Source organism: Amphiura filiformis, chromosome 1 (genome assembly GCF_039555335.1).
Source record: "Amphiura filiformis chromosome 1, Afil_fr2py, whole genome shotgun sequence".
Taxonomy (NCBI): Eukaryota; Metazoa; Echinodermata; class Ophiuroidea; order Amphilepidida; family Amphiuridae; genus Amphiura; species Amphiura filiformis.
Genome location: NC_092628.1, coordinates 19,951,289 through 19,979,183, shown reverse-complemented (window position 1 = coordinate 19,979,183; position 27,895 = coordinate 19,951,289). Strand labels below are relative to the sequence as shown.

Below are 27,895 nucleotides of genomic sequence, written 5' to 3'. Positions count from 1 at the left end.
ATTGCAGTTGCATCACATACAAACATACCGGTTTTTTAGAGAGACTGAACATGTCTCCGAGCTTCCAAAAAGGCTTTCCTGGGACGATGTACAAAAGTTTGTATTTTGCAATAATTTGGCCCATGATCGTGGTGAATTTAGGTGAAAAGGGGTCTCCTTGCCCTTTTCTTTTCCTTTGCCTTCCAGATTTTCTCTTTCATTTTTTGTCAGAGGGTACGTACTTTTTCTTTCATTTTTGTTCTGCCCCCCCCCCCCCCACCCCGCTGGCTACTGCCCCCTAAGCTTACAAAATATATGTTTGGTGGGTCAAAGTCCAGTTAGATGAATCGTGTATTATTCTAAGAGACTACACAAACATCAAAAGGCTAAAATGTGAAAACTTATCATTAAGCCCTTTTATACGGAAAATTGATCAGGACAACATTTTCTCGGAAGCGCGAGCGGGCTTTTGCGCCTTTGCATCGACGTACTTGTTTACCACAGGCACAAGTGTCAATCAGGTACCTGTACCTCGTGTAATCGGCTAAAATCTCTTTGATTTTCTCACGGTGATCATGCGTAGACTAGACCGGTACTAATCATAGTGTTATACTCTATAACCGCCTTATGGTACATAAGTCATCCATGCAAGACAGTGATGGCTCAATGCCCTAAATGTACCACATGCATGGTACATTAATAACGAAGCACATGGCTCAGGAGTACCCCAAGGTTACATTTGTGGCCTTGTCAACACCAGTTACAAGTATCATCACCTTTCCGTTTCGAATGGTAATTTTGATTTACTATTAGTGCCATTTCCTAATTCTTCTGTAATAAGTGGTGCCTTTTTCTTCTTATTGTCAATCACCTTTTTCCCAGGTCCATGCTTTTGCTTAATTTGCACAGTTTGTTTGTTATTGGCTACTTTTACCGTTTTTCCTGTTTCTCTATCTACAACTACAACTTCAGCACCATCTATCGAAAAGGCCATAATATTCTCCGATTTCATAGTCTCATTACCACTCGCAATGGCAAGGGAATCGTCCTTATCACCAGTATGTAATGGTATAACTCTCGTCTTATCCCCTCCAGTTTTTTTGTTGTTACGTATAGTGATATTCGCCACTTCTTTCGTACTTCCTTGTTTAACATTTTCGTCACTCTTACTACCAGTTTGGTTTTTACTGTCTTCGTTTTCTTTTTTCCATTGTAAATAATGGTATATTCGCTTATAGGGAGAATCAATTGAAGAGCTTCGATTATAGCGCGCCATATGGTCTTCCCATGAAGGTCTACGGAATGTAATATTATAGAAGCTAGCCCATTTGCCGATAATGGCTTTCTCCGTGAGAAATTTGTGTCCTCCCTTAGCCCTTCTTTCACTCTTGGAGTAATAACTGCATTCGGACCGGACTCGGTCGTAGTAGTGGTACAATGTTTTGTCTTTGGGATGCTCACTGCGGAAAGAAAATATTAAAATAAGAATTTAGTGTGGTGTGTGGGGTTGCGGGGATATGTGCATATTTGGATGAGAGGGGTGTGTGTATGATGGGGTGAATGTGACTCAACTGAACCTCATGGTTGTTTGATGTAATGTAAAACAGTCATTTTTAAGAAAAGTTGAATAATGATGGCGCTATTTATCTTAAATCTTGTTTGCATCTTTACAAGGGGTAGACACTTGTATAATGATATTAGAATAACAGAAAATACTAACAAATGGTAAGGAAATCTTCAAAAAACTTAATATCATGAAATTTAAGGAATAAGTCATATTATTTGCCTATTCAAATTTAAATTTATGTAAATAGTGCCCTCAATTTGCACGCAAATGTACAGCTTATAGAAGTCTAAAATAAATTACTTAGCAACATCTTGAAGATTAAGCTCATACTTCTGCTCCCCCCTCCCCCATTCCACATGCTGCATTTAGAGTCGGGTAAAATAACCATGAGAGAATTCCGTGCTTCGAAGGGGACGTTACTAAGCCATCGGTCCCATACCTGTACGTACATGTAGCTTGCAGTCAGCTTCAAGAAGAGTAAGGTGTCAAGCCATGACCACCCCAACCCGTCACGGTGTTCTTTTGGACCCCAACAAAAATAAGTTTCATATAAGAGACTTTCTTGTGTTATCCAGTTTGAAAACACGATCCAATCAAAATCATCTCTTGTGTCACTGAACAACAAAACCGGATTACCGTATGAATGTAGATTCAATAGGGTTAGGGTTCAACAACAAAACCGGATTACCGTGTGAATGTAGGTTCAATAGGGTTAGGGTTCGACAACAAAACCGGATTACCGTATGAATGTAGGTTCAATAGGGTTAGGGTTCAACAACAAACCCGGATTACCGTATGAATGTAGGTTTAATAAGGTTAGGGTTCAACAACAAAACCGGATTACCGTATGAATGTAGGTTCGTATGAATGTAGGTTCAATATGGTTAGGGTTCAACAACAAAACCGGATTACCGTGTGAATGTAGGTTCAATAGGGTTAGGGTTCAACAACAAAACCGGATTACCGTATGAATGTAGGTTCAATAGAGTTAGAGTTAGGGTTAGGGTTTACCTTGTTGAATAAGTGGACTGTCGAACATACGGATGGCTACCCGTCAAAGATATTGTGGAATTACAAAATATTGACCGATTAATCGTACTTACTCGCAATAACCATCGTAAACCATACCATAAACATCAATTTTATTGCAGACTTCCAGAGCAAAAAGCATTGTTGTCCAACCAGTAGAAAGCCACAATGTGATTTTATCTCTGTAGAGAAATCAGAAGAGTATTATAATTCTATTCTGTACAACAAAGTATCAAAGCTCTGGTAGCACGGTTGTTTGATGGGATCATTAATTTTATTAGTTTTTCAAACGAAACATCATGTACAACCAAATTTTAGGCTTAAACAGCTAAATGTGATATCATGCTAATGTATACAGATGCTTTTGAATCATTCTCAAATTTAATTTCCCTCTTTTACAAAATTATTCACTTTTATAGCATTTTTAAAGCTTTATCGGATATAAAATGTATCTATTAATGACAAAATTGGTGGCGCTATTTAGTAACTGGAAATTTCTCTTTCAAGCTTTTAATACAAATAATACCTTTTATCGTTTGATAAAATATGTTTATAAAATTTCTTTGTTGCTTGTTTCACCTATTCCAGCTGTTTTTTAAAAAATACTGCCATTAAAATGGCAGTATTAATCACCTACCCCTTGCAAATAAAGAAATATGATTTAGGATAAATAGCGCCATCTATAGTTTGCATTTAGCTAATAATGAAGCCAATTCTATATACATCAAACAACCGTGGTAGCATAGCTATCCTATTTATCTTCTATAAGTAGCATAACAAAAACAGTCCGAGGCTATTTTATAAAAGGAAATATACGTATAATAGGTATCGTGACCAGATGGGCGCTGACATTACGGCCGCTTCTAGACAGGAAGTCTGGAAAAGTGACCTTTAGTGACCTTTTTGTATATTTAATGGAGAGGCGGTATGCGTGACCAGAATTTGCAGTTTTTTGTTAATTTGTAGTGCTATTGCATGGTAAAAAATATTTGAAATTTGGGCAAAAATCTGGCTTTTTTGTGATTTTTTTAAATTAAGCATTTTTTGACCAATTTTTTGGAGCAAATTTCTCAAAGTTAGTCAAAGTTCAAAAAAATTTAAAAAACGGCTCCTAGATATTTATAAAAAAAAAATTTGGCCCAAGAATTTTTCTGTTACGTTTAAGGGCTGGGGTATGAACGTTTGGACAGTATTTATTTTGGGACATCAGAGCACATCAGACATATCGAATTGCATTCTGAATACGAAGAATGTCATTCTGATATCAAATAATTTTGATTTTTGAAATTCGCAATTTAATACACATTTTATGGCAAATCATTAAAATTGATATTTTTGATATTTAACAGTACTTGAAGTAAACTTTATAAATCTGATGATTTATACTTAAAGTGTATGTAGGTGGGATGAAAAGCCGACGATCAATTGAAAATTTTGACCTTTCGTATTGAAGATATGGATTTTTTCCCAAAACACCAAAACAAATTAGGTCTTTTGGGAAAAAATCCATATCTTCAATATGAAAGGTCAAAATTTTCAATTGACCGTCGGCTTTTCCTCCCTGCTACATACACTTTAAGAATATATCATTAGATTTATATAATTTACTTCGAGGACTGTTATATATCAAAATTTGAAAAATATCAAATTTTTATAATTTGTCATAAAATTTGTATTATATTGTGATTTTCAAAAATGAAAATTATTTGATATCAGAAAGACATGCTTCGTATTCAGAATGCAATTCGATAGGTCCGAGGTGCTCTCATGTCCCACAAAAATACTGTCGAAACGCAATAAACGCTCATTTTAGATCCCTTAAGAGGGCGCAACACTAAATCACTCGCAACACGAAATTCGGCTAATATAGTCCATAGTGAATATGAGATTGTAGCGACCATATCTACCGACGTGTTCACTTTAAATCACTCAATATCGGCTCATATGAATTCGACAAGTGTCTTTAATGATAACATGTAGAAAAAACTGGACAATTGATCTCAAAAGCAATTCACTGTGGCGGATTAAGAGAAACCCCGACTTTAAAATGTGAGTGGTGAGTTTAATACATTTTAGCTCTCTTTTTTTTTGCACCTCAAAATAGCGAAAAAAGTCAATGGTCATCGATATATGCCGACAAAAGTTTTGGAATCTAGAGAAACAGAGCTTTAATTTGATACCAAATTTACTTTGCCAAGTATTGCAGGGACGCCAGAAATGGCGTTTGAAGTAGGCCGAATTCACACGTTATCCTGTGGGACGCTGAATTAGTGCTGCGCCCTCTTAACGAAAAAAACCAATCAACAACAAAACTGGATTACCGTATGAATGTAGGTTCAATAGGGTTAGGTCACTAATAATGTACTGGTTCGCCAAGCATTAATGTGTTTTTCCACTTTTGTATTGATTCGTTTAAAGCATTTCCTCAAAGATTTTGAACTTGCTGAATGTTTTAGTGTCTGATGCCCTTATAATAAAGGTAAAACGGCTACTATAGCCGACGTTCTAAGGCTAGTTTAAACCCATTTACAGGTAAATATCTCAGACCATCACGATGCTAATTAGGGTCAGGGGTTACTAACCCTAACTCTGACCCTAACTTCCGTAACCCCTGATCCTAATTAGCATAATTATTGTGATGGTCTGTCTTAAATGTGACATCTACCCATTACTGTCCTCTTTTTTGTACGCCAATCATCTCATTATACATACCTAGAAATTCCTAATTCATTGTAGAAAAGATTCAGATTTCTGTTCATTGTATCTTCAGTACCCAAATAACACCTGAAATCTTTATATTTCTTCTGTAAAATGTGACACATTTTATATGGAGTATTTCTCTTCAAATTCACGCCATAAAGCCATGTCACAACAATATAATCACTTCTAGTCGTTGTATTTGTAATGTGATACTTTTGAGATTCCTCTTTCTTAAACATGGAAGGAAAGTTCCGGTGACCTATGACCCGGAAGGTAGTTCTACTTCCGACGTCAATCTCGTAGTTTAAACTTGGTGCGCCGTTCATTCGTATTACACAGTCGGCTGAGTCTATGTTAGCTCCTTCCTTCGAGCCTTTCAAATGTCCAGAACTTGTAACAACTGCGCATGTATCACATTGCCTTGTAAGAGGCTGTAAATAAAGAAAATAAATGATTGCTATAATGTAAATCAGTCAAACAGAGTTTAAGTTTTTATTGTAAACTTTTTTTTTGCATTAACACTTTTTAATTTAAATATCCCATTAATCTAATAAAGGAAAAGAATATCATAACAGTCAATCATGTCCATCGCCAATAGCATAGGTTTTCTCATCCCAAAGAGTTAGGGTGTGTGGACAAACAGTTACTGCATGTTGAACATGTTGAATGTTATACTATTTGAAATAGTACGGTAACTTCTAATTAACCTCGTCAAAAGTGTGCTTCTTTTATTAATGTATAAATGCCTCCAAATTTCAACTGATTGTTTTATTGGCACGCATGTTTGTTCGCATTTTGGTAAGTAATTTATAAGATGCAACTGAATTCTTCGCGTGTTATATAATAACATGTATAATATTAGAGAGGTAGCGATGCTCCATACTTCTTACGCCTAACGCCACACCCGTCTATCAGGTCAATACGCCCGTTCATATCGCATGATGACATGGATGATAAATACTGTGTATCTCTAAGTTTAAGACATTGTGCAACATAATTGTCTCACGAGGTCGACTAACAAGTATGTTATTTAACGATAGAGCTTATGCCTGGGTCTTATGTCTTCAATCCATCATGCTTTTGATTTTGACTCATAAACCAGGGCTAGCACGCTGCTTAAAATTACCTGTATTTTAGTGCTTTCCGAATATTGGAGTACCATTTATCATGGCTTTATTTTCTAAATGGTACTTTTTCGTGGGGAAAATTAGTCGCGTACTCGCGTTGGATAAACCGCGTGACGCAGTACAAAACTGTCAATTTCGACGTCTTTCGGGCATTACAAGTGAACGTTTGTATCAAACATGCAGCAAATTGCAACATTTTTGTTTATATGGCCGATGACACACATTTCAATGGACAATCTGCTCTTAAGAACCGCACGTATAAATGAAGTCAAATTTCCACACCTCACCGTTGATTTACCATGATTATTATGATTTGTTACAAATGGATCACATTAATAATTTGATTTTCCTTCGTAGGCTCAATAAAACGTACAAAATTTATGCATTTTCTGCGTTGTCCGCTCGTTCATTTTTTACGTGCAGAATCTTCAATTATGTTTAACAAGCGACCTCGTTTCATCACAGGAGAGTGATTTTGAATAGTTAGACGGGCGTACGAGCACGGCGTATGGGATGGGAATCGCAACCTCTATTAATTTTGCCTTACCGTGTTTCCTGGGACGGATATGTACCCACCACCAGCCCTGTTCTTTGGTTCAATCAGCTGAGAAGCTGCTGTCGTCGGAGGCACTTCAGTTGCATTTACAGTTGCATTCACTCTTGGTGATATCGTCGTGTGTTTACTCTCATTATCTCTAATACTAGCCTCTGTATGTCGTGTTGTTGCTTTCAAACCTCTCACTACAGCGCCACTTCTAATTTCTGATACAGAGACTGTGAGGGGTTGAGTGGGATATTGCCAAAAATAGATCGACAATAAAAAGGAACATATCGCAACGTAGAAGATGGCGCAGAAGAATTTTGCAGGTGTGGTCGTCCGAGATTTGAAGCAATGATACTGAAAAAAAAGTGTTATTTTTCCTATTTATTCTCATGAGTCAAACAGTTAGCAGCCTGGACAACCGATTCTTTAGAAATGCTTAGTCGCGCTGAAAGTCGATCGATACATGTTAAAATCAGCACAATTCAGAGATACACCTTTTTGCTATGAAATTAATTTTCTCGGTCAAATATAAAGCAATATTTTTTTTTCTTCAGTAATGTCAGTTAAAAACTTGGTGCTTGGATATACATTTTTTTACAAATCCTGGTGTTAAAATTAAGCATCAAATTGTGTCTTTTAGTGTGATATTTTGATTTTTATAGGCCTTCAGTTCGCACGCGAGCTTTTTACGGAATTCATTTTTAGCGTCTCAAACTAATATAGTTTGCTAAAGAAAGATATTTCCCACCTCTGTAAAGCACATCGTGTGGGTCTATATATTATAGTTTTGTTAGAATTTCCGTTTTTATTTTACCCTTTTTCCTTCTTACTCCGAAAATGTCTAACTCAGTACTTTTATCTCGAGAGCAACCAACAGAAATAGTCGATATTTCCTTTGTTGTTTATCCAGGTCAATTTTCCATTGAAGCAAATTGCCCGACCAGCGATTTGGTAGCCCAAATTCCCAATTGAGTGTTCTGGTTAAACATGATCAGTAGGAGCGCTATAGGCCTGGGAATTTCTTTGCTATATTGAAGTTCTAGCAACACTGTAGCCATGCCGGTATTCCTATTAAACCCAGGGATATCGATCCACAATGCTAGTATTAGCCTTAGATTTCACTCGTTGATTTTGAAAAATGGTCAGCCGGCAGTTAAAATAGTGAAATGAAAACGCAAATTCTGACAAAACTATGATAAATCGCTCACGGTGATGTGCGTTAGAAAGTTGGGAAAAATCCTTCATTAGCGAACTATCTTACTTTGAAAAGCTAAAAGGTTGATCAAAAAAAAGGCTCGCGGACAGAGTTTAAGCCTATCAAAATCGAAAATCTTACACTAAATGACTAAATTTCACGCCTAAGTTTAACACTAGAATTTGAAAAAAAATACAGTATCAAGCACTACAATTTTTCCTGACATTTACTGAAAAAATGAAAATGATTGCTTTTCATTTGGCCGAGAAAATTAATTTTACATCGAAAAGGTGTAACTAAAAATTTAGCTCATTTCAACACCAAATTCGATCGTTTGTATTGCCTCATTAAATGACTGAGTGAGCCTTGCCAAACAAAAGAATCGGTTGTGCAGGCTGCTAACTGCAAAGACATGACAAAACTTCACTAAATTCGGATTTGATATCTACTGAATATACCGTGCATTCACGGTCACCACGAATGGGTCCGCTAATATAAATAATATTTAATAACCAATATGGTGATCAAAATGGCGCGGCGTCCAGAAATTTGATTTACCCTGACTCTTTATGAGAATGAATATACTAGTATTCATGGTATATGGCTGATATTTTCAACACATTTATGATGCGAAGAGTATATAAAAGACTCAATTGACATGTTTTCCCAATAATTTAGGTTAAACTGCTGGTGGTACATGGTTTTAGTTACCGGTGTCCTAGCAACACTTACCCATCTGTAATTATGACGAGTTCTATTTGTCCGGGTCATTATGGAGGATGGTTCCTGGCATTGATACAATTGGTTAGATTCAGGACTTGGTTGTTTAGTGGAGTCACCTAGAGAGACGTTCCAATCTAGGAAGGATGTAGACTGAGACACACTCGGTTTGGGGACTCTGAAAGTAAAAATAAACAATAGGAATATTGTTAAAAATTAAAATGATGTTATATGCACTTCAATGTTTTACATCCAAGCCAGTCTCCCTACTGAAATGATCATTGCTGCCTTTATGTTTGTTACAAAACCTCGCGTAACCTTAAAAATGGATTACTCTAAATTTAAAAAATCTTGCGTATCCTTAAATCAACTGAAAAACAACAGGTGGCGCTATCACTGAAATAATTCATATGATCATTTTAAGACGTAGTAGAATGATTCATATGATCATTTTAGTCGGGAGACTAGGTTGTCTGCATCATATCATCATTGATATCATTAAGAGTAGTCATCGTTGATAATGTGTTTTATTATTAGCCTAGATAGAGTCTAAGGGCGGTGTGTGTACGTGTGTGTGTGTGTGTGTGGGGGGGTGGGTGTCAGTGGCGTAGCGTGAGTCATCCTATTGAGGGGCACCAATCATGATGGGGGCACCGGGTCTGATGGGGGGCTTACACATAACTGCCTAATGCTCTTTGGAGCCAATTATGGGTTTTTTTTGGAACAAGCTTATGGAGATACTTTTAATTGTGGAGACACGAAACAGTGTTCCGCAAGGAAACATGCACAACATGGCATTATAAATTGCTGTATATTGATTGCACCTTGTGGGGTTTTGTTTTTGCTTGTATGTTTCCATTGGATATGCCCTGTGGAGCCAATTTTTATTGGTTCAGGTACAACCTTATGGAGATAATTTTGCTCCATGAGGAAAAAACATGGAAGCATTTCAGCTAGTGTGTGATTTCCATAATGTACGCAGTTCGAATTGGTGTGTTTGTGTAGGGGTGTAAAACAAATATGTAAAAAGCACATTTTAATGGAGAAAGGGGTATGATAGTAGTGAAGTGGTGTAGTGCATGATTCATACATATTCCAATTCAACACATTCAACAATCAACACTGAGTGAAATAATAATAAACCTCTCGTGCCATTAGGTTTTAGCATTCCAAATCCTCTATCGAGTCTACGTACTCTGAAACTAAGTTAATCTTGTAACACATGGAAATGATATGTGAAGGTTCGGTGTTTCCCATCTGTTTAACGCTAAAATGGAAAGGTTAAATTATTGAAATTTCCTTTACGTACGCATTGTATTATTTAGTGTCTTCTCTCCTATCTTGTCTGCTTTTTCAAATACTAGTAATTATGTTCTCAGTGTATTTCAGAATAGATGAAATTTGAAATTAGCATCTGTTCTTTTCTCTATTAAAATAACAAGTATTAACAAGTAAAAGAACCCCTTGATCAGCGCAAAGCGTCAATAGTGTATTTCTTTTTAACACTGCGGACGGAGGAGGGGATGAGTGGGGATTGCTAATGTGACACAGAGTGAATGGAACATCTTTCGATCCCATAATAACTTTCCTGGAACAATTGCGAGTGACAAATTCCCATTTTAACGCTAAAATGGTAAAATATGACGTTAAACTGGAACAAATGCGCGAAGAAGTTGTAACTGAAATAAATATGGCAAACTTTATCATCATGATATTGTACTTTAATGACTATCATTGTGCATATTGTGTGGTTTATAGTTTTATTTATTTATTTGGGAAAGGGCAAAAATAATCTGCATGTTCATTTTTGGGCAATGGGCAGGATGAATAAGATTTGTAAGATTTAGATCGTCATTGAAACAGTGGCGTATCGCGGGTCATCATATGGGGGAAGGGGACACCGACCATGATTGGGGCACCGGGTCTGATTGGAGGGGGGCACAAGCCGTTTTTCGTTAATTTTCCTGTGGGATTTTCTAAATGTTCAGATCGATTGGGGGGCACATCACCCCGTGCTCCTATGACGGACATTGAGATACCGTATAGGACACAACTTTTCAACTGTTAAAAATTCCCCATATCATTTTCATAGCTTTGAATATCAGCATAATTGTTGGCATGTTGTACATGTTGTAGGTCTACATTATGAATATATTCCGTCAATATTTAGAGACGGACATTTAATAGGACACGGAAGCGCATTAATTTCAAAATATTTTCATCGTAATTATTAACAGATAACTGAAGACATTGACATTTTTATCAAGAATCTTTCTTTTTACACATTTACATTACAATCTTCCAGTCTCAGACATTGGGCAAAATGTGAGTTAGTGATATGGGAGAGAGGGAAAAAGGAAGGAAGGAAAGAAGGAAGGAAGAAACAAAGTAATCACAAACAATCAAAATATCAATCAATCAAATATCAATCAATCAAATATCAATCAATCAAATATCAATCAATCAAATATCAATCAATCAAATATCAATCAATCAAATATCAATCAATCAAATACTCCCACGATCGATACAAATTAAGAAAGAGTCCGAAATGGTACATATGAAACCAAGATAGAAAGTAGGCCTATAGAAAATCCTTGGTTTTTTAATTGTCTTCCTTTTCTCTTTTTAGCCAGAAAATTAACAAAACTTAATTGTGAGTGACAATAATATGTTTTGATTTAATTTGAGACGTTATACACGGAAATTATCATCTATAACTATTTATTCCCTGACGGATGTATTCCAAAACCGAGACTAGGTTTCTTCGCCTTTCAATGTAGACGGACAAATGTGCCTTTTAAAATGCCATCATACAATCTTTTTTTATGTATCCGGCCATGTTAACGTTTTATACATATTACAGAATGCGTGATATGTCATGTTGAATATGCAAAATCATAGCCTTGTTTGCTGAATTTAGAAGTAATTTTTACAAATCATACTATTTTTGTCATTCATATATTCCGTTAGTGTACCGGGATAAGATGGGGGTAAAAGAAACACGAATATAAAAAAATATGAATCCAAAATACTGCAACGTCAGAATCCCAGTTAGAATGTGAGAGCCGAATACCAAATCACACTTAAGGGGTCTCATGGTGACGTTTTTGGTAGCGCCAGGGTATTTTGATAGTCAAACATGGCATACAGCAACTATCATGTAATTTATTGAACTTTCATCTACTAAGATTTTTGGAGGAAAATTTGCGGTATTTTGCACATTTTTTTTATTAAAGTGACTGTCAGAAACAGTCGCTGTTGGACATTTGTTACAGAGTCATAGACAATCATTTTTGTGCGATTTTAGCATCAGCGAGTTCCACGATTTACTTATAGTACCCAGAGCCGTAGTCAGGGGTCGCACCCCCACACCAAATTTGCAAAAGTATACAATTATTCCCAAAATTTAAGAATCTGCGAGCGTAGCGAGCCAAAAAATCGGATTTTTAAAGCTTTTTTGGTCAAAAAAGGTCCAAACTTGGGGTAGAAAGTCCACTTTTCACAAAATTGCCCACCCTCCCTGGCTACGGGCCTGATAGTACCGTGATTTGGTACCCATTTTACTGTTGTCTATCGGTATATATCGGTACTATCGGTTTTACTGTTGTCTCACAATATTAATTAACCCTAACACCCATAAATACCACAGAATACCACGATGATAACCACGGTGCATGCATGAATCCCACGTGATGCGATGACGCAATCACCCAAGTGCTATTATGCTTAGGGAATCTCTGACCGGGCCAGCACAACCCCTGTGGCTACCGACCGGTGATCGTGTGCTCATGCGAGGGGTCCAAGGTTCGAATCCCGGGGGTACCAACTTGACTTCTTTGTTCATATTCTCTCATTTTTCGTTTCTTCTTTAACTTCCGATAGCAAAATGCAGTGTCCGGTTTTAGGTTTAGGAATCATTTTTAACAATGGCATGGCCAATATTTATGTCTCATGGTCGGCAATTCTTTCCATGAATATGCATATTAGATCCGCATTTCGTCTTCCGGTGCATTTTGGTTGATACCAAAGTTTGCATTTAAAACATGGTAAATACATAGCGGTGTGTAACAAACCAAATGTCATTTTCGTAAACTGCAATTTGTCACTTCAAACACTCATATATTGGCTCAATACCAGAAGTTCAAAAACAAATTTGCAAATTCATGAACTGACCCATCATTTCTCACACATGATATACCGTAAAGGTTCGCCTAATGGCACACCTCCTTTGCCTTGGGGCACATTTTTATGTTCAAATAGAGAGCTCCCCCCTCTGAAAATCCCAACAAGAATTAAGGGTACGTGCCCTTATTTGCTGGTGGGATTTTTACGGGAGGGCACTTTTAGGTTGTGCCTAAAATTCCAGTCAGGTCAAGGAAACTCATAGCGCCATTAGGCGAAACTTTACGGTATGTCATACTTATTTTTCAACAGGGGCTGACCTGAAAAAGTCACTATGAGACCCCTTAAGGTTAGGGCAAACGATATAAGGAATACATATCTGATGTGCTATATACTCCCATGGTTATATAATGTAGCCATTGAATATCATGAATATAACCACATGTCCTGGAGATAACTCACTGAATCTAATCAGCAAATCCGATATGCGTGAACCAAAATGTTTATCATGCTCTGATATATAGCCACCTAAGCGCAACGGAAAATAAAATGTTTACGTCTGTCGACACGGAAGAAAGATATCCATATAGTTTACACTTCACAGTCAAATGGCTTGGAAAATTATTACTTGCCTATTGAACAGGTAGGCTATACAGGGTGAATAAAAAAGATCTGTACTCAAGTTTACTAAGTTTTGTCGAATAAAAAAATGCGCGGCCTTTTTGATAGAGTGCTCATCTCCTTCATATTAAGTTTGACTTAGAAATTGGTTTAATGTTGCAATCAAAAGACATGACAATTTTAATACATCTAGTTTATGATACAGATAACACCTTTGACTTGTGTGCTCAATTGAAGGCAACAACATTAGCGCCAGAACAACACCCGCGGTGTCCGGGTGGTTTTTTTTTTCCTTTTTTGTTTTTTTTTTCCTTTTTTTTTAAATAATCTTGTTCAGAAACCTAAAACAGATATTAGTACATTTTAATCAAACATACAATTAAATTACAATAGATAACAATAACATACCAGTCTAGTTTATTGGACTCTTAATATAGATTTAAACATTTCTATGCATTTTTAGTATTTTTGTTAAAGTTGGGTATATATAGTTTTGACTCACCCTGTAGTATCATATCTTAAGATGTCAAAAACATCTGCAAGTCGTATAATATTATAGATTCTCTCGTGATGGGCGGTTTGTGAGTAAATTTTAATGTCAAGGAAAAGTCGGTAGATCTTATTAAAAAATCGAAGAGAAGAATATAGATAAGCCGCTTTCGTCCAAACATGTTTGCTTATAATTTTATATTGGAAGTTATATTCTTAGATTTTAATTTTATTTACTAAAGGTATAAACCTGAATATATCTAGAGTCTGATATAGAACTGTTTCGTTTTCACAGTTAAGTTATTTTATAACATGGTTATTCAAGTAGCATGTCGGTATTTTTTGAACATCTGTTAAATGTTAGGTTATGTGTTTAGTAATGTTCCTGGATCTTCTGTGAAATTCAATTGACTTAAAGTTATCAACTGTGTCAATCCGAATAGAATGTATACAGAAAATAGCAATGGTCATGTGTTTGAAAAAAAAAAAAATAAAAAGGTTTTAGGCCTATATATTTATGAAACTTAATGTTTGTATGAAAAGAGATATTTAAACAGCACTGAACCAAATTGCAAGTTTTTTTCTCGTCATTGATAAATATCTTGCACTGAGCAATATGTGTATCAATCATGATGATTTATAATAGCGTTGTCTCACCAAAAAATCATTCATGATGATTTGGTGCACTTTTTCAAACGTTTGAAAGCGTTTATATTATACATGCTTGCTTACACACATAACATAATACAATACATATACATTTACAATAAAGCCCCTGTAAATTTTTTAGCTTTCTGGTGCATTTTTCATCCATTTCAAAAGCGTTTATACTTACAGTTACACACATTATGGACATTGGCAATAGCAAAAATTAACACTCCCAGTGTTTAAACACTCCCAGTGTTTATCAGTGCTATACAATGATGCCGAAAGTGTTCAGGAGATGTGATAAACCACAATGGTGTTACAAAACTAGCTTGCATGGCATGGTAACTTTGGTAGATTATAATTCAACATGTTCAGAATCAGATTACTGGTCAAATGCATCGATGTTTGAAGGATAGGAAACAAGTGGATTTCCCATGTTTCACCTTATCTTATAGGTGAACATACAGTTGGTGGAAACTAACTTCCTGTATTTGCCATAGTTTTACTAGAATCAATATCTAACTGTTTACCAAATGTAGAATAATTGTTTTCAATACAGATCCTGTACCCAGAACCAGGGAAGTAGCATATCTCTCTAAATTTCAAATTCTTATTTTCTAGTCCTAAAGACATGGTTTTAATTCCACTGTGGTTTTAATCTAAGAGCGACAAAACCTTAGGACTTAAAAAAATATAATCATTGAGAGTAACATTTTAAATTAAGTTTTTTTGTGGTTCCTAAGAGCACATCGGGTTACTTTCTGAATACGGGGAATGTCCTTCGATATCAAATAATTTTGATTTTTTTTTTTTTAATAATTCATACTTTATGGCAAATTATTAAAAATTGACATTTTTGACATTTAACAGTCCTCGAAGTAAACTTTATAAATCTAATGCTACGTATTTTTAAGTAAATGTGTATGTAGCTGGGATGAAAAGCCGACCATCGACAATTTTGACCTTTGGTATTGAAGATATATACACGAAGCTTCCAAAAAGCTCTAAAATTGTTAGGATTGTTAGTATTGTAGAATACAATTTGGTGTATCTGCTGTGTTCCCAGGTCCCACGAAAAATTAGCCGATGCAGAAGACACTGGCGAAGAATTAGCCGCTGCAGCCGTTGCAACGGCAAAATGCCCGCAAGACGTCGCGTCGGTATAGTATCGCTACCAACATATACGGTGGCCTTGAATACCGGAGAGATTACATGATATAAATGTATTATTTTTAGAAACATCATAATGAATAATTCAAGATTAAAATGAAAGCAACAGAGAGAAGCTGAAGTAACACATGTCGAAGTAATCATGAAATCATGAAATATTTATGTTCTTGTGCTTCTTGGATATTCTGTAACTGCTGATACATGTCACATTTTTATTCGGTTAAAGAGGTTTTAAGAGATTTTGCAAAATAATGTATTGAGAAAACATTGCCTTATTTTGAATTTTTGATAAGTATTCAAAGAGCCTATCGAGCAGAAATTTAGAGACAACAATATTATGTAGGCCAAATATTGAAAATAAGAAACTTGTGAATACCCCGTTACATTACATCGCATTACATTACATTACATTACATTACATTGCATTGCATTGCATTGCATTGCATTGCATTACATTACATCGCATTACATTACATTACATTACATTACATTACATCGCATTACATCGCATTACATCGCATTACATTACATTACATCACATTACATCACATTACATTACATTACATTACATCACATTACAATATATTACATTACATAATTACATCGCATCGCATCACATCACATCACATCACATCACATCACATCACATCACATCACATCACATCACATCACACCACACCACACCACACCACATTACATTACATTGCATTGCATTGCATTGCATTGCATTGCATTGCATCGCATCGCATCGCATCGCATCGCATCGCATCGCATCGCATCGCATCGCATCGCATCGCATCACATCACATCACATCACATCAAATCACACTACATTACATTACATTACATTACATTACATTACATTACATTACATTACATTACATTACATTACATTACATTGTATTGCATTGCATTGCATCGCATCGCATCGCATCGCATCACATGAGATTATAAAAAAAACTATAAAACGTTGTTTAGCTTATCTGCTATTGAACTGTGCATTGGATAAATTTCCACATCGGGAACATTTATAGAACTCATACTATTCCTCTTGTGTGTCACCTTTATTTGTCTCAATATTTGAGTGAAAACTCCCCTCCGACCCGCCTTAATGGCGTTATTACGATGGACCGGATAGTTCGATATAGGGTACCTGCAGGTAATATGGGACCATTAAGGACGTTTAGCTTATGTGCATAAAAACTATAGAAGATATGCCCAAAAGAGATTGTTATGATGAACAACCTGTCCTTTAAGATTAATAAAACAGGCAATGTTATCTTGTTTTTATGTTTGTTTGGACGCTATGACGTCAAAATGACGTCATCGTGCAGGTAATATGGGACACTGTGTTATCTCTATGGTGAAAATCAAAATGTTCAGAAAATCACTCTTTTGTTCTAAAAACATTTTTGTTACATGATTTTGAATGTTAAATGCAAATTTCAACAAGAAAATTCAATTTTCTATATAGTTTTGCTTTTCGCATTGACAATGCACACAATTTCCTATGTGTCCCATATTACCTGCACCCATTCAGTTGAAAATCAGAGAAAATAATCATTTATAAAAGGAAAGTGCCACTTTTCAGTGGAATTTTACCTGCTGATAAGCTTAACCCATCACCTAAAGATCATAAAAAGTGACAAATGCACCCTCAGCACCAGAGTATTTGGATACACAATCATAAAATGTGGCGTCATTGATTTTATATCAGGCCAAAAAACGACGTAAATTTTGGGCAATTTCACTCTTTTGGCATTGATTTCCAAGAGTTTGATACACAGACTCCAAAACTGCATTTCTAGAAGCACAATTGATGTCTCTAAACACTTAACAAATCAACTTAAACTGTTCAAGTGTGTACCTTCTCTAAGCTACTTTTTGTTCAAATGAAAACAGGTGTCCCATATTACCTGCTGTCCCATATTACCTGCAGCTACCCTAGATACTGCACAGGCGATATAATGAGAAGAGAATCAATCACAATCACAATCATGTTTGCTATCTAAATATCTCTTTTCAAACAAAACAGAGCATAAGCATATAGGTCCATTTAGACTTTAATTATAAATCATTAACATGATTAAGAAATATATTTTTTGATTACACCGGCCTGACAGCCTGTTGGTGTATTTTTGGCACACGAAACGATCGACATTGTTACCAACACTCAATTAATTAACTCAATTATATGGCACGAGTTTATTTAATCTCTTTTGCTATCGGCTCGCATACGATCCAGGGGCATATCTTGCAACATTAAGCATTATACAGTAATTGTTTTTAATCACAGGAGACTTTTCCCCCATTTGAAAAGAATGTAAAAACGTACGAGGAAAAGAAGCAACAGAGCGCAATTAGATAAGATCAAGATCATTGCGCTTTACTTACACACTCTATCACATGCAATCCAGGGATGTGTTTTCAATACCAGCGAATACATTATCCGATTTTTACTTTTAATCTCAAGAGATTTTATTTTTCTATTTGTCACATAACAAATGTGATATTAAAGAGAATGTAAAATTCGGGATGGGCGAAACAATATTGGACCAGTCCGTCTCTTTTTTTCTTAACAGAGTTCTTTATGATTCTACTTGAACATGTTGTCATATGTACAGTTTATCCCTTAGGCCTACATACCCTGTTTCTGTAGCCCACTAACCCTTTCATGCCTGTGGTAAGCATGGTAAGAGACCATGAAATAATTCCTGTAATATCTCATACCCTCGTTTGAATACCTTTATCTAATCCTGCCCCTATTTAACCCACTAATCTTGCAATGAGACAGTAGCAGGAATTTTGAAGCATTTTTTTCTAAGCATGTTTACAATTAGCTTGAGCAATCACATGATTATATTAGGGTTTACTGATTGGTAGTAGGCCTATATTATATATATATAAGGTTGTACTTGATAAGGCTGAGCATAAAGGAAATATACACTAAATATTTTCAGACAGCCGATTTACTTCTTACTGAAACTTGGTCCATGTTCTTGAGCATGATAATAAGAAACCAGTAACTTTCATGCTTAATAGAATTTGAACACATATCTACCCAGTATCCCATCATACATTGCAGTATATCTGCATGCCCCATAGCAAATGTATACAAAATATAAACAAAAGCCGCTTACATATTGAGAGCTATGGATAGTTTCACAATACTTTAAGGGTCATATTTTTGCAAACAAAAGTCTAAGCTTCCCTGATTTAAGCGAGTTATTTAAAGTTGAAGTGAGGGATTTTGTGTACATTTTCTATGGCACATTCAGTTCTATTATGGTACCGCAAAGCATAATGGGATACTCCGTGACAAAAGGCTAAAAAAACCCAATTTGTTTCCTGCAGGTGGGACCATTGCGAAAGTTTTTTAATATTTGGTAAGCTGTTGGTATATACTGTATTATGTGCATTTTAGTTCTATGACATTTTTGTTAGTAGGCCTATTTGATAAATATGAATGAATGAATTTACTAGTATGATTGAATGTGCTCATGTTGTAGACCTATATAAACAAACACACGCCTCGGTGTTCACACAAAAATGTCAAACAATGTGTTGATTTATTCCAATGCAACCAATAACCCCATGAACATGAAAACTTCACGATAGTACAACTTGAATAAGATTGAAATCGTCGGATCGAATCGAATGATGATGACAAAAGCAGACGATCAAAATGTCTCAAAGACAATATAATTTTAATTTATATAACCCAACATTTACATACCTCAATAAAGAAAACGGCTATGAAAAACACGATAGCCATATACGTGCGTTTTTCATATTCAACTGCATATACGAGTCCAAAGTCCGCTTGGTCGACCAACAAAAATGCCTGATATTTATTTTGATGCATGAGAATGAATGATCATCCATGAAAGACCTGAAATGTTCGAAAAACCCTGAAAAGCGCGCGAAATTAGGCCAAAACGGGCTGAAATTAAAAAGAAAGTGCGGAAATTTGGACACAAAAACCCCTCGAAAAACCCTGAATTCAGGTTTAAACCTGAAAATTCCCATTTAAAACTAATAATGAAAAGTAGGAAAGGGGAAAAGACAATATTGATGATATTTTAATCGGTTTTCTCTTATTAAATTGCTGGCATGTAGCAAAAGTATCTTTACCGCTCCAGACATAATTCTGTTGAGAGGAATAGTCTGGTTTTAAAAAACATTTATTTTACCATGTAGCAAAAGTAATACATTATGTGGAATAATTTCCTACATTATTTGAATAACATCAATTCTGTAGCATTCTCTTTGAATATATTGTTTACATGCGAAAGAAATCCAAATAACCATGGATTGAAAGTGTACGGTAAATAAAACCAAGATTAAATCAAATAAATCATAAAATCATCCAAGTCCAGTGTCATCGAAGCATGATAATAAAGACAGGTTTGATGATCCATATAATATGAAAACCTTTTCGCCAGCCCATTGGGCTGGTATCTAATTCTTAGATGGGATTTGTGTACACTAAAGATTAGCTAAGTTATAGCCTTCTTCTATTGGTATGAATTATTTTTTTTACTTCTTGTGGTGGAAATGTTTTTGATGTCTGCTAATTCGATTTGCAAGGAAAAGAAAGTATGTTTTGCCGTTTCAACGAACGAAAACGATTGAGTATTGCCAAAGTTATGTTTGAATTAATTATGACTTAAAAAGTTATCATAGGTTAGGCCTACACATATAAACATAAACTTGTTCAGCAATCAGCATATCATGGTCAACAATTAGTAATTAGCGGGGAATGATCACTGGACGAGGTCATATCAGTGGACTACTGAGCATAGCATGATGTTTGGTTGCCTGTGAGTGCATAATTGATATGTGTTGATAACAGATTTAATAATGTTGTAGAATCAAAATCTTCATTATATGGACCACATTGAAGTCAAAGTAATTATCTATCCTATCCTGTATCGTTTTATGGATAAAAATGACTCAAAATGTTTTTGATGATATTATTGCTATCTTTAACATCAGTTTTTAGGGGCTAGCTATAATATTGAACAATATATCCCATATTTTGACATGCACTTATAGAAAATGAATAAATTATTGTCTTACTTTATAAATTATAAATACTATAAAATGACACATAACTAAAGTGAGGCCACTTTCTATCTTTTTTATTCGATTCATAAAATTACATTCAACAAAATGATTGAAGACTGAGAAAACACACAATGCAGACTATTACAGAATGGAGTAGGTAAGATGCCATGTCCATAGCTTTGCAGGAGTTTCGGACTAACAATCAACACATTCAAAAAATACAGTTTAAAAGTGAAGATTGTAGTGAATGATCACAGTCTAAACGCAGGACAACCGATCTTTTGTTCTGCTTAGTCGCGCTAAAAGTCGATCGATACATGTTAAAATGAACCCAATTCCGAGATACACCTTTTTGCTATTAAATTTATTTTCTCGGTCAAATATAAAGCAAATTTTTTTTTTCTTCAGTAATGTCAAATAAAAACATAGTGCTTGGATGAACATTTTTTTTTTAAATCCTGGTGTTAAAATTAAGCATCAAATTGTGTCTTTTATTAGTGTGATATTTTTGATTTTTATAGGCCTTTAGTTCGCCCGTGAGCTTTTTACAGAATTCATTTTTTTTTTTTTCAAACTAATATAGTTTGCTAAAGAAAGATATTTCCCACCTCTGTAAAGCACATCGTGTGGTTCTATATATTATAGTTTTGTCAGAATTTCCGTTTTGATTCCATAATTTTTGACTACCAGCTGAGAAAATTTCAAATCCACGCGTGAAATACTAGCATTGTGGATCGATATCTCTGGGTGCCCGGCCTGGATACAGTTTTGCCAGAACTTCAATATAGCAAAGAAATTACCTAGTGTTTCGTTATAGTGCCTTTTGTTTGTGTTTGTTTGAAATTGCTTAAACCCACCGAAAGTCATAATGAAGCAGCCAAAACAATACAAGGTTAAACACGGAAGTTTATAACAACCTATTATAATGACCTAAAGGAAAAATCATTTATGGTAACAATGAGCCTTGCATTGTAAGTCATGGTTAAAATGTGTTGAGTACCCACCCCACCCCCATAGGCCTACATAATATTACATACCGGTACCTTATAATATTTATATAGCACGGCTATAGCTATACATTTAGAAAGTAGGTCCTATAGCGCTAAATTATGACAAATAGGCCTACACAAACCCGAACGCAAGTCTGAAGGGTGGATTATGAAAATGCCAACCCGCGATGGGGGGGTCATTCAAAATTCACCTGGAGATAGGAGGACAGAAAATTAAAATCCCCTCTAATAACACGCGAATTTTTCTAGGTTTGGACAGTGGATTTTCCCATGGACCTCATCCTAGGTAAATAAATAAACAAACAAACAGACAAAATTGTTTTCATAATCATGGAATCCATAGCCCCTATAAATTGAAATTGCAGGCTATCACGGGAGCAAATTTCCAAAATCCACCTAAATTTACCAGAATTGGGGATTTGGGCTACCAAATCGCTGGTCAGGCAATCCTGGTTTTCAATGGAAAAGGGACCTGGGTTGATAACAATTGAAATATCGATTATTTTTGCTGGTTGCTCTCTCGAGGTAAAGTACTAAGTTTGACATTTTCGGAGCAGGAAGGGGAAAAGGGTAAAATAAAAACGGAAATTCTGACAAAACTATAATATATAGACCCACACGATGTGCTTTACAGAGGTGGGAAATATCTTTCTTTAGCAAACTATATTAGTTTGAGACGCTAAAAATGAATTCTGTAAAAAGCTCACGGGCGAACTAAAGGCCTATAAAAATCAAAAATATCACACTAAAAGACACAATTTGATGCTTAATTTTAACACCAGGATTTTTAAAAAAATGTTCATCCAAGCACTATGTTTTTATTTGACATTACTGAAGAAAAAAAAATGTTGCTTTATATTTGACCGAGAAAATAAATTTCATAGCAAAAGGTGTATCTCGGAATTGTGTTGATTTTAACATGTATCGATCGACTTTTAGCGCGACTAAGCAGAACAAAAGATCGGTTGTCCTGCGTTTAGACTGATCAGTCCTTTATCATGTGCGTGCCACTATCTACTTTGTAGTAAACTATACATTGCGAAATAATATAAAATCATTTTAAAATAAAATGTGCATGTAAGTTGAGTTTACATAGCGAATTAACTAACAACTGCAGTGTATTTCTTGATTTTAATAATAAGCATGGGTAAAAAGCAGTAAAGACAAAATTACAGAACAATTTGGAGTAATGAATTAAAAAGTTGACAGGAGTTATAGGAGTTATGTTTTTTGCTGTTTCAGTGTGCATGTTCTCACCATTCATGGTTTGGTGGACTGTCATGTAACATGGATGTAAGCGTGATCCAAATTATGCCTTTCACGGTGACCCAAACTATTTACAAGACCTCTTCTGCATTGAGGCTGGCCTTCCCTTTTAAAGGGAATTTTTATTGGAATTTGGATTAAACCAAATAAATCATAAAATCATCCAAGTCCAGTGTCATCGAATCATGATCATGAAGACAGGTTTGATGATCCATATAATATGAAAACCTTTTTGAAATTTGTTCCCAACGCCAGTAAATGAGGCTGATGTCGAAAGAGATTTTGAAGGTTTGATATCACACTGATGATGGGGACTGGTTGCAAGTCCTATAACTTATCTACAGTGTAAGATATAACCTTATTACCTTAATATAGTATTACTGTCTGTTCAATTAGCTTAGATTCTTGAATTTTTAAGATATTTGAAAAAATAAAAAATTGTGGTCAAAGTCATCAAAGAAAAGTGTTAGCACAGCCTTAGACCTAACATGATTTATACTTTTCAAATTCTAAAGTTCAATTTAAAACCCCATTTCTTTTCAATTTTGGTCTTTTCCGCGATATTTTTATAAAAAGCCGTAGAACGTCGGGTACTATAAACTTTTTTGAATCAATCCATTTAGAGCAATGGGGACGAATGTCGCAATGCGCAGAGATAGTATTTATTCGACCATCCGCATCAGGAAGTATTGCCCAGCAAAATATTTGCCAGTATGCCTAGTTTGTGTTGAAACCCTACTGTTGAAACAATACGTTATTATTTATGAACTAAGGTTTTCTAAAATAGGCACAGCTTATATAAATACATACCTTGCGTATTTATTTATTTATTTTATTTATTTATTTATTTATTTATTTATTTATTTATTTATTTATTTATTTATTTATTTATTTATTTATTTATTTATTTATTTATTTATTGTGCGTATGGGTCTGAGAATGGGTCTGAGAAGGTGTAGGCCTATAGGCCTATTATAAAACTACACATTTATTTTCAATTTGTTATTTCGTTTTGTTCAAGTTGAATACAAACTGAAAAAACCGTGAAACAAAAGAACTTTTGTACAAGAAAATATTATTAAAAACAATCAGGTTACAGAAAACAATTCTTGTAAAGTCACTGTATCTGAAAATGTTGATATTCTTGGGAAGGAATGGTGGTATTAAACAAAACTCAATTTACATTGTAATTGTTTAGGGAAAAATAATGCTCAGAATAATGTTATGCATAAAACGTAATCGCGCCATATAATTTCGTGTAACAAAAACCGGTGGACCATCATCACCTATAGAACCTATCCAATAACTGGAACGGTATAACAATTGAAATGGCAGGACAGATTGGTGGACAGATTGTTTTGCTAAATTGGATAGGGTCTATGCCCTAAGTTGAGAATGGACCGTCCCACTCGATTTGTAAAAAGGTCGCGAACCCTTTCGGTGGACCCAAGTAACTGCCTAAAATGAGGCAAAATTGAAAAGAAATGGGGTTTTAAATTGAACTTTGGAATTTGAAAAGTATAAATCACGTTAGGTCTAAGGCTGTGCTAACACTTTTCTTTGATGACTTTGGTCACAAGTTTTTATTTTTTCAAATATCTTAAAAATTCAAGAATCTAAGCTAATTGAACAGACAGTAGTATGTATTTACCTTATAGTATAACCTTATAGTATAAGGTTCGCTAGTAGGCCTACAATCAGTGGTCAATCACTACTCCTATAAGGTTCGCTATTCCAAAAATAAGGTTTGCTACTGAGTCCGACAAAAAGGTTCGCTAATCCGAGAACTAAAAAGAATTCGCTGTTGGGGTTGGGTGACGTCAGAGCCAGTCGAGGGTGGGGGCTGTACGGTCTTCTTGCAGAATGAATCTTTAGCCAAATGAATTTTTGAAATTATTGACCCTAAACATTTCAATAGTAACTTAACTTAAACAAGTTAAGATTAGGAGTAGGGGGGAACGAACTTTATGGCTAGCGACCCTTAGGACTAGCTAATCTTATAGGCTATATAATCGGACCATAGACCAAAGAAATATTCATAAAATAAAATGACACCTCATTACATGTTGTCTTAACCTTATAACTTCTGTGTTAACCATCACAAAATCTACTCTAATGTCCCACAATAAATACTGTCCAAACGTTCATACCCCAGCCCTTAACCATCACAAAATTATGGCAGGGCAAAGGGCGCGCTATTTTGACACATCAAAATATACAAATAAGAGAATGAGAAAAGAGCAAATCAAGTTACTTCGGATACATGTAGCCTATAGGCCAATATTATTTTTGTAAACTCGCATCAAAGCACCATATCTATAGGCTAGATATTATCTATATACCAATATTACTACTATTAAATACAACCACGGTCACCACACCTTAATTTCACACATGTAACGGAAATGTATCTCTTTCAAATTAAGATTTTTTGATGGACTTGAAACTATTTATATCTCGAAGAAAAAATGAAGACAACAGACATGAACGAGATAATATCAAGATTGGTGGGGGGGTGTTCATAGACTCTAACTTTCTAGTTTCTAGAGTCTATATGGTGTGTTTCTGAGAGGAAAAACATCAATCTTTTACACGTCATCAGCTGCTCATGCATCACACTATGGACCACAATGGCCTCATCCCAATGCCATAGTTTGATAACCTCAATTAAACAATCATAAAGCAAAATTTGACCTCAAATTGTGGAGTATGAGTTTGTGTATACTCAAATTTCCAAAGGTCATTCAATAAATGTGCAGCTGTATTGGGGTTAAAGAAAGGTGCCCTGATAGATGAGCATGTTGTGGATCCTAGTGTCAGGCACGTTTTGGCCTCTATACCCACAAATTCTTATTTAGGGCTGCTTGAACCTCATAATGACCGTAAAGTTGCTTACCAACGGGATGTTTGACAACAAATTTTAGTAGGCCTAAGCCTACAGACAAACTATAATACGTTGATTTTTTTGACTTGTCACGAGGATTAAAATAATGTATAGTTAAGGGATCTGGAATGAGCCTTTTGAGCGTTTCGACAGCATTTTTTGTGGGACATGAGAGCACACCAGACCTATCGAATTGCATTCTGAATACGAAGAATGTCTTTCTGATATCAAATAATTTTCATTTTATGAAATTCACGATATAATACAAATTTTATGACAAATTATTAAAATTTGATATTTTTCACATTTTGGATATCTAACAGTCCTCGAAGTAAATTTTATAAATTTAATGATATAGTCTTAAAGTGTATGTAGCTGGGAGGAAAAGCCGACGATCAATTGAAAATTTTGACTTTTCATATTGAAGATATGGATTTTTTCCCAAAAAGACCTAATTTTTTTTGGTGTTTTGGGGAAAAAAATCCATATCATCAATACGAAAGGTCAAAATTTTCAATTGATCGTCGGCTTTTCATCCCACCTACATACACTTTAGGTAGAAATCATCAGATTTATAAAGTTTACTTCGAGTACTGTTAAAAATCATAAATATCAATTTTTAATGATTTGCCATAAAATGTGTATTACATTGCGAATTTCAAAAATCAAAATTATTTGATATCAGAAGGCCATTCTTCGTATTCAGAATGCAATTCGATATGTCTGATGTGCTCTAATGTCCCACAATAAATACTGTCCAAACGTTCATACCCCTTCCCTTAAGAGACCCACTCGACTAATTTACTCACGTTCACATAAATCTATATTGAGTTGTATGTACACTGTAATAAAACAAATGCCTTTGATATGATGATGATTGTATAATAAAGGACACCATTGCATTGGGTGAATTAAATTTTCCCGAGCAAATTGATTAAAATGAAGTGGTGTATGTTTGTGCGAATATAATAATTCCATGGGCTAATCAATCTATCCCAATCTCTTTCATGTCCTTCACAATTGTTCCTGTTGCATCATGTCTCCTGACTCCAGTAAGAAAAGAATATTTTCACATTCCAGAATACACCATGTGCTGTTACACATACCCACTAATGTGAAATCTGACCTTTTTAAGCCAGACTAAACCATGATATACACTGAAAATATACTTTAGTCAATTGACAAATAAAAAATTGTCAAACGGCATGTCTAAAACGACGAACTATAATTTGTCATGCAATTTGTCATTCATATGCACGACAAACTATAATTTGTCATGAACATGCACCGTATGACTAATTTTGATTTGTCATGCAAAAAAAGTGTCTAAAACGACAAATTTCTGAAATAATTTGTCATGCAAGAAAATTAATTTGTCATGCATGAAAATTAATTTGTCATGCTGAAAAAATAACTTGTCATGCTTGCTTGTTTAATTTGTCACTTAACAAATTAGTGACAGTGATTTGCCACCACGCCGCCATTATCAGCATAATGATAGGCCTACATGCAATAAGCATGCAGATGATTATTCATGAATCCGTTCGTGAAATTCGTCATCTGATCTATAGCTAGGACAGGAAAGAATTTGTTTTTTTTGCCATGTTTCAACTGTAATAATTTGCACAGTGACTTTTGTGCACGGTAAGCTTAAGTGCAGTACGGTGTGCATGTGTGGTGCCGTACATGAATCATCGTGTCAATGTTTTCATGGTTTGGTCCAAAATTTCAGCCTTAGTTGTCACATTTAC

The 27,895-nt window shown here is 35.1% G+C and overlaps 1 protein-coding gene across 4 annotated transcripts in view; it reads right to left on the bottom strand.

Annotated features, from left to right (window-relative positions):
• Nucleotides 1–266: 266 nt before the first annotated feature.
• Nucleotides 267–27,895, bottom strand: part of LOC140165757 (uncharacterized) — an 83,217-nt gene continuing 55,588 nt past the window's right edge. For 3 of the 4 annotated variants that reach the window (XM_072189187.1, XM_072189337.1, XM_072189112.1), the window contains exons 2-6: nucleotides 8,874–9,039; nucleotides 6,950–7,300; nucleotides 5,288–5,706; nucleotides 2,650–2,757; nucleotides 267–1,439 (exon numbers count right to left, since the gene is read on the bottom strand). In XM_072189187.1, the coding sequence (XP_072045288.1) occupies nucleotides 752–1,439; nucleotides 2,650–2,757; nucleotides 5,288–5,706; nucleotides 6,950–7,300; nucleotides 8,874–8,912 (1,605 nt within the window). In that variant the 5' untranslated portion in view covers nucleotides 8,913–9,039 and the 3' untranslated portion in view covers nucleotides 267–751. Of the gene's footprint in view, nucleotides 1,440–2,649; nucleotides 2,758–5,287; nucleotides 5,707–6,949; nucleotides 7,301–8,873; nucleotides 9,040–14,931; nucleotides 15,034–27,895 lie in introns of those variants that run through there. The other variant, XM_072189261.1, reaches the window with a different exon arrangement.